Source organism: Ahaetulla prasina, chromosome 4, assembly GCF_028640845.1.
Source record: "Ahaetulla prasina isolate Xishuangbanna chromosome 4, ASM2864084v1, whole genome shotgun sequence".
Taxonomy (NCBI): Eukaryota; Metazoa; Chordata; class Lepidosauria; order Squamata; family Colubridae; genus Ahaetulla; species Ahaetulla prasina.
In genome coordinates, this window is record NC_080542.1 from 14,325,550 (window position 1) to 14,334,036 (window position 8,487).

General features: G+C 37.3%; 1 protein-coding gene across 1 annotated transcript; it reads right to left on the bottom strand.

Moving 5' to 3' along the window:
- Positions 1 to 1,394: 1,394 nt before the first annotated feature.
- On the bottom strand, positions 1,395 to 7,223 carry LOC131198838 (vomeronasal type-2 receptor 26-like). Its single transcript, XM_058183963.1, has 5 exons — positions 6,462 to 7,223; positions 5,130 to 5,159; positions 4,290 to 4,517; positions 3,681 to 3,807; positions 1,395 to 2,287 (listed from the first exon to the last, which is right to left on the bottom strand). The coding sequence occupies exons 1-5, from the start codon at positions 7,221 to 7,223 to the stop codon at positions 1,395 to 1,397; spliced, it is 2,040 nt and encodes a 679-aa protein (XP_058039946.1).
- Between the last annotated feature and the right edge of the window lie 1,264 nt (positions 7,224 to 8,487).

The window sequence follows — 8,487 nt, forward strand, 5'->3', positions numbered from 1 at the left end:
ATTTTTGTAATCTGCCTGGAGTCTGAGAGTGAGTTGGATGGTCGTATTAATTTTCTTGATAAATAATTTTCCTGTTGGAATCCCAAGAAATAGATGATGTAGCTGTTATCCACTTCCAAAATACTTCACTTCTGCTCTGCCAAGTTTCTTTTTTTTCATATCAACTTCACTGCAGAGGCTTCACTGAGCCTCTGTGGCTCAGACTGGTAAGACAGTCTGTTATTAACACAGCTGCCTGCAATTACTGCAGGTTCAAGTCCCACCAGGCCCAAGGTTGACTCAGCCTTCCATCCTTTATAAGGTAGGTAAAATGAGGATCCAGATTGTTGGGGGCAATAAGTTGACTTTGTATATAAATATACAAATAGGATGAAGACTATTGCTAACATAGTGTAAGCCACCCTGAGTCTTCGGAGAAGGGCGGGATATAAATGCAAATTAAAAAAACAATTGCTGTGAAGTTCTGTTCATATGAGACAATTTTTCATAATATGAGCTACGGTGAGTTAGAGGGTTGGTAAGTTTTATAATTACAGACTGATTTGGAAATCAAATTATTGTTGAAGGAACACAGATCTGCTGTCAGAGTAGTGCAGATTAATTACACTGTTCCTAATTTTTCATCAGTATAGAAATTGTTAAGTGGCCCAAATATTCATAAATGAAGTACTCTAATGCAATGATTTTTCCAGTTGAAAGATACGATTTTCCTCGGAAATGTGATTTCTGCTTTTCTACTTTTTTTTTCCATGTGCCTTTTCCCCTTTATTTATTTGATGACCTGTTTGAGTTTCTTTTATTGCTGGAGGTGCAACATTTGAAACTGCTAGCTTGTAACACATATGAAAACAAGTTTAACATGCATGCTAACTTTAACATTAGTTTCTACTGCATAAATAGTTTCTACTGCAATCTATTTCACCTTTTCATTTGTTACATTATTAGACTTGGTTAAAACACATCCAAACAATTATTTCAAGATCTTCTTGGTTTTCCTAAGAGGCATTCTTAATATCCTTTAAAAAACTAAAAAGATAAAAATTCAAGTATCAATATAGCTTTTGAATGTTGAGATAATTACTTCTCCATCACCTATTTCAGTGATGATGCTTTTTACTTCAGTGAGCAGAAAGTATTAAACATAATTTATATTTTAAGTTTTAGCCATGGATAGAAAAAATAATCAAGACGATGCCCTACTGATTCCAATTAAATATATTAATTGTAAATGAACTGCAATACTTTTAAAAAAAACGATATTGAATACTATATTCAATAATATTGAATAGTACGTATATCCTTAAGGGCTTATATTAAATACATGGACATAGAATTTTGGCCTTTGAAAGATTCTGTTTTCTTGGCATCACCCCATTTTGTATTAATCTGTTGTCTTATTTTTTTAAAAGTCCTTTGTTGTTCAGATCAGGCCTTAGAATGATAATATAGCATTTGGGAGAAAAGATACAAATTAATAACCCCCCACTAGAGGCTATAATGGAGAAGATCTCCACAGCAACCATATATTTCCCTTTTGTGCTCAAGTACGTTGGAATAAAGGACAACCAGACACTGCAGAAGACCAACATGCTGAAGGTGATAAACTTGGCTTCATTGAAACTATCGGGCAATTTCCTTGCTAGGAAGGCCACCATGAAGCTGATAATGGCAAGGAAGCTCATAAAGCCCAAGACACAGTAGAACATGAAGACTGATCCTTCATTACATTCTAAGATTATTTCTTCTGACATGGAATTTTTGTCAACATCTGGGAATGGAGGAGAGATGATCAGCCATAGAATACAAATATTACTTTGAATAAAGGAGCAGCAAAATACTATAGACATAGCTAGCTTTCTCCCCACCCATTTGGTCATCTTGGACCCTGGTTTGGTGGCCATAAAAGCCAGAACCACAATGGTCGTTTTGGCCAAAACACAAGAAATGGCAACTGAATAGATGATGCCAAAGGCAGTTTGACGAAGGAGACATGACACCTTGTGAGGTTTTCCGAGAAATAACAAAGTACAAAGAAAAGACAACAGAAGAGAAAGAAGGAGAACATATGTGATATTTCGGTTGTTGGCTTTGACAATGGCAGTGTCCTGATGCTTAATAAAGATCCAAAAGACTCCAACTGTGATCAAAGAAAAGAAAAGAGCAGAACTGGCTAAAACCATCCCTAAAGATTCTTCATACTTCAAGAATGTTATAACTTTGGGGAGGCACAAATCCTGCTTCTTATTAGGGTACTCATCATCTGGACATTGAAAACAGTCATCCATGTCTAGACAACAAAGTAGAAGATTACAAATCAGTTAGTCCAAAAATTGTTTTGAAAATAATTAAGGTGGAATATATAATGCCTAGAATTCAGCTTCGTAGCTCAAAACTGAAAAGAAACCAAACAGGTACAATACTTCTTAACTATATTTCTAACCCAGGGCCGGGATAGCTCAGGCAATAGAGAAGCCTGTTATTAGAACACAAAGCCTGCAATTACTGCAGGTTCGAGCCCGGCCCAAGGTTGACTCAGCCTTCCACCCTTTATAAGGTAGGTAAAATGAGGACCCAGATTGTTGGGGAGGCAATAAGTTGACTTTGTAAAAAATATACAAATAGAATGAGACTATTGCCTTATACATTGTAAGCCGCCCTGAGTCTTCGGAGAAGGGCGGGGTATAAATGTAAACAAACAAACAAAAAAAACACATTCTGTGATCAAAAATGGCTCACTCTTGTACAAAAGAAGATAGAGAGCATTGTACTTATAAGGAATTAAATTTGTTTTTCATCACAGCACTCCTTTTTTTTTTACATTATGTATCTATTTTACCCTTTCTTTAGGTTATTTCCTTGGTTTTCATAATTTTAGATATGTCTAAAACATTATCATTATTTTATTATAACATTATTTTAGACATAAAACATATGTCTAAAACAAGGGACACGGTGGCTCAGGGGCTAGGACGTTGAGCTTGTCGATCAAAAGGTCGGCAGCTCAGCAGTTCGAATCCCTAGTGCTGCCGTGTAATGGGGTCAGCTCCCATTACTTGTCCCAGCTTCTGCCAACCTAGCAGTTTCGAAAGCACGTAAAAATGCAAGTAGAAAAAAATAGGGACCACCTTTGGTGGGAAGGTAACAGCGTTCCATGCGCCTTTGGTGTTGAGTCATGCCGGCCACATGACCACGGAGACGTCTTCAGACAGCGCTGGCTCTTCGGCTTTGAAATGGAGATGAGCACCACCCCCTAGAGTCGGCAATGACTAGCACATATGTGCAAGGGGAACCTTTACCTTTACCTTAAAACATTGGTCAATTATTACTAATCCTGAACATTTTTCCTGGACCTATCTACATGTCATTTGAAGAAAAAAGTTATCCTGTGAAGTTTCATGAATATTTCAGTGTATATCGTCACTCAAAGATTCAGTCAGAGGTCCTGTTATCTTATACGTATTTTGACAAATAAATAAAAATAAATGAAATAAATAATTAAATATGTCTACAAAATATGTTCTTGGAGTTTAAAAGAAATAATTCAAACAAACAGAAATGGAGGTAATGGACATGCAAACGTGGAAACTAAAAAGAGATTGAAGGTAGACTTTGATGTCCATTGTGATTGGGGACATGGATCCTTAAATGAAAATTAGGTCAGTTATAAGTACAATTCTTACCTTGTTGGTTTGCAATCTTTCCTTCTGGACATCGAAGGCAATCATAGCAGCAAAATGGCTTCCCTTCTAACTTGCTCTTACTGTAGCCCAAAGGGCATTTGTTATTGCACTGTGAAAGTGGCTGGGTCTGTTCATAATTGAAATAAGAAAATGTTTTTGACAATATTGTACCTCAATATTTACCAAATATTTATTGTTTTGATTATATTTTGATTATTTTATAACTCAAGGTGGCATATATAATGCTCCTACTTTCTGTTTTTCTCAATAGCAACACTATGAGGTGGGCTGTGCTTCGATAGATTGACTGGTTCAAAGTCACTGAGATAACTTTCATGCATAAGGAGGGACTAGAATTTACTGTCACCCAGTTTCTAGGTCAGCACCTTAGCTACTTCAGGAAATTGGACCTTTACATTTTTAACATTATGTTTTCTAGTGCTATGGATGGTCTGCCTAATGTTTAGTGGTTTTAAAAAAAGGAAGAGGAAGATAGCCGATGGTTTCATATTTGTAAAAGGGGAATTTTATTTTCTGTAAAGGTTAAAATGAGAGGTTTCACCAGTGGAATTGTTATCTACTATCATTTGGAATTTATTTAGACATTACCTGGTTAAATATCCTTGGCCACACAATAGATTTCTCGGAAGAGGAGAATATTTCTTTTTGGGGAGTCCTGGGTTCTATTCTTCCAACTTTGACCCTCTGGAAAGACTGGTTCGGAAAAGTGATCCAGTTTATAATATTAAATCCAGTCTCTAACTCTCCATTTTGGTTGAAGGAAACTTTTTCCCCTGCACTATTGTTGAATGAGATCCTTCTCATAAGGTGGTTGAGCTGAATGAAAAATAAGTGAAAAGAGAAATTCGCGACAAGGAATTTATACAGTTGTACAAAATTCTTTTTGAAATATATAGAGAATGAATCTTTGGGGTTCTTTGATATGACCAAAAGTTGATAACATACAAGTATTATTGCTTAATGCTGAATTATGTGATTATGGTTATCTTTCATATATAAAGGGAAATGTTGAAAACTAGACATAGAAATTAAAAGATATAAATAAATTAAATAAAAGAGCCGTGTTTTACACTGCACTTGAAAAAACATTACAATAATTAAATGGGAAAAAGAATTGTACAGAATAATCCCCCCCTCTAAATTTTGCATCTTGTATGAGTTCTTGGGGTCAGAATTAGCTTTACAGGCTAAAACATATAAAGAATGGTTGCTGAAATTGAGTATATCTAGTTTAATGAAAAGAAGGACTAGGAATGATGTGAGATCCAATATCTCAGGGGCTGCCACAAAGAAGAGGGAGTCAAGCTATTCTCCAAAGCACCTGAGGGTAGGACAAGAAGCAATGGGTGGAAACTAATCAAAGAGAGAAACAACCTAGAACTAAGGAGAAATTTCCTGACAGTTAGAACAATTAATCAGTGGAACAACTTGTCTCCAGAAGTTGTGAATGCTCCAACACTGGAAGTTTTCAAGAAGAGATTGGATAACCATTTGTCTGAAATGGTTTCCTACCTAAGCAAGGGGTTGGACTAGAAGACCTCCAAGGTCCATTCCAACTCTGTTATTCTATTCTATTCTAATTAGGAAACTGTTGAGGATTAACTGTTTTTTTATTAATAAGATTTATACCTAAAGGTGATGGATGGCTATATGATATGGTAAGAATAATGGAGTTGTGTAAGAAGAGAAAACTTAGGGCATGGTCTTCCTTTCTTAAGTAGTAAGCTGCAAAGGAGTAGCTATCATATGTGGAGAACTGAGCTGATTTCTTATAAAAGGTTTTGAGGAAAAAATCCCATGAATTACTCCCATAGCTCTTATAAAATGCTATTATATCCAGGATATTTTGAGGGGAACTATGAATACATAGTTGGGTTTGTTTTTTTTTACCTTGTGTTGAACAGCTAAAAAAGCAGTGGTGGGATTCAGCCAGTTCGCACCTATTCAGGAGAATCAGTTGTTAACTTTCTAAGCAGTTCAGAGAACCAGTTGTTGGAAGAAATCTTATTTTGGTTTTTTTCCCCCACTTTACAGGGCTAATCCTGTAAGGAAGGCAGGAAGGAAACATTCTGGTGTTGTTTCTAGCCTAATCTTTATTGCCCTGCTTACAGAAACTGCCTCTCTGATTAACCCTTATTACATTGTAACAGCTAAGGCGAAGCGCCCATCAATATGAGTGACGTTGAGTTGGCCACACCCACATGGTCACATGACCACCAAGCCATGCCTTCCCAGCTGGTCATTAAGGCAGAGAACCGGTTGTTAAATTATTTGAATCCCACCACTATAAAGAAGGTCTTTTGGGCAAAGTTCTTAGGGGGAAAAATAGCACTATTTAGTGTGAAAAACTAAAAATGGCAACTGTACAACATAATTCTACACATCTTTTAAAGCAAATTAAGTCACATTTTTTTCGTAATGCTTTCTTCGGTAAATCTGTGATCTAATCCACCTATGTTCCAAGGAGCAAGGAACACTACAGAGTAATCTTCTTCTTCTCCTTCCTAGCATATTCCTGCAGGTGCACAGTCTGTTTTTCGGATCATTGAACACCACTTTGCATGATATAGTAAAATATAGTAAAGTCTAGACAATAATTTCATATTTGTAGATCGTTGACCCTTAGATGCTAACCACAGTTGACAGAATGAGTTGTGTCTACAGTAAATTTTCTTTGCCAAAGTGGCAAATCCCATACATTTTAGTTAATCAGGCCATTACCTCCCATAGTTTTTGCTTCCTGAGGTTCAATTCAGTTACATGCTTCCCTGCTCTGTAATTCAGTACAGATACAAAGAGATCACCCAAAGCATGTGCCACCACATAGACTGCATTGTAGACATTGTAACTCTGACTGGTCATACGCATTTCAAATATAGATGTAGGAAGAGCCTCCAGTTTCTCTTGTCCAGTACAGGTGACCCTGTCTTCCTCAGCTGCCAAGGAGTTAGGAAACGAGCATTCAAATGCATTTTCCCAGAAGACCTTAATAAAGCTATCTTTTTTTGCCAAGGTGGGGTTTTTGGTCTGAAGAAATTCCTGAAATCCCAAGACTTCCTCTGAATTAATTGCAAAAGATAAAGCACCGTGCAGGAAGTCAATTTTTACAGTCTTTAACAAAGGAAGTGATGTGAATTCCATCTGGGCCATTAAAACCCACACTCTGTTTTTTCTCCATTCTGGCATTTTTTCCAATTGGGATATAAATGGAAAAAATCTCAAAAGAATCATATCATCCATTTCACCATGAACGATCACTACATTCGCTGTGCTGGTCATCACCGCTTTATATGTTTCAACCGCGTCGCCTATCAATTCGTCAAAGCTGTTGAAATAAGTCATTGCAGGGAACTTTGCAATAAATGCAAAGCATATCCCTCTCTGGGAAAACATAGGCACAATATCATGTATAAATTTTTCACCATTCTCATTATGAGTATATAGTGCCCCTATCCACGTCCACTTGAAATGCTGTAGCAATTGGAGAATTCCATTGTATTGGTAGTCCACATTTGGAAACATCCGTTGGGTGAGGACCTGATGAGTTTGTGAATTTATCTCTGGAGCTGAACCATAAGTAAGCTTATCAAAGAAAGACAGAAATAAGGGAAAAGGAAAAAAATGTCATTTACAAATATTTGCCTGCAGTGTGCCTGATTTTCCAGAATAATCTCCTATTCCCATTTCCAATTTCTATGTAGCTATGTTCTGGAACATATTTTCTGGAAAGGGAAGGGATGTGGTGGCTTAGTGGCTAAGACTGTGAGCTTGTCGATCAAAAGGTCAGCAGTTCAGCGGTTTGAATCCCTAGTGCCGCATAATGGGGTGAGCTCCCAGCTTCTGCCAACCTAGCAGTTCGAAAGCATGTAAAAAATGCAAGTAGAAAAATAGGGACCACCTTTGGTGGGAAGGTAAAAGCATTCCGTGTGCATTTAGTCATGCCGGCCACATGGCCATGGAGATGTCTTCGGACAGTGCTGGCTCTTCGGCTTTGAAATGGAGATGAGCACCACCCCCTAGAATTGGGAATGACTAGTACATATGTGCAAGGGGAACCTTTAGCTCTATGTTCTGGAAGTGTTAAAGCAGAATTCTTCCATTCTAGTGTGAATGTTGTGAATTTCAACAAAAATAAAAGTTAGGATATAGTGTAAATAAAATGTTTCCTTCTGAAATTATCCACCCTACCACAGGAAATTCTGTGTGAACAAGTATGATTCATTGGTACACTATTTCCTTCACTATCTAAAACTCTTGTGTCTTTTAATCTTTCATGAAAATACCCTGATACCCTGTATGGAATCTTTCTAAAACAGTGTTACACATGGGAACAGTCAGGTACTGTACAGGGTCTGGCATAGAAAAAAATGCATCTGCTCTTCCATATGTGCCTATTCATTGATGGTGAACCTACAGCATGCATGTCAAAAGTGACACACCACAAATTTTGGCTTCACACATCAACACTCATTAACACAATTATTCTTGAAAGCATGTTCTGTTTTGATGAAATTTTCAGAAGCTGGTGAGGTCATGTGTGAATGGGAGATGCCCTCATATAACCTTTGAACTCTCCGAATATGACATGCTTTCACACTATTTTCCAAGGCTGCAGAGGCTACGGAAGAACATTCTCCAACATTGTCTAGCATGCTCATACAACCCATAGCAGCTGCAGAAGCCTATCAACAGAAAGAGAATATCACCTGAAGATAAATGGTACCCAAAAGATATTGAAGAGCACTGAGCCACGGAGGTAATTCTATTGTTCCCCAAGAAGCAGTGG

What these genes read in the sequence shown, in the direction of transcription:
- LOC131198838 (XM_058183963.1), bottom strand. Translation starts at nt 7,223, where the DNA reads ATGTTTCCAAATGTGGACTACCAATACAATGGAATTCTCCAATTGCTA. An exon ending in ATTACAGAGCAGGGAAGCAT is followed by an intron (nt 5,160 to 6,461) that starts GTAACTGAATTG and finishes GAAAACTTCCAG; the next exon opens with TGTTGGAGCATTCACAACTT. An exon ending in GGCCAAGGATATTTAACCAG is followed by an intron (nt 3,808 to 4,289) that starts GTAATGTCTAAA and finishes AATTATGAACAG; the next exon opens with ACCCAGCCACTTTCACAGTG.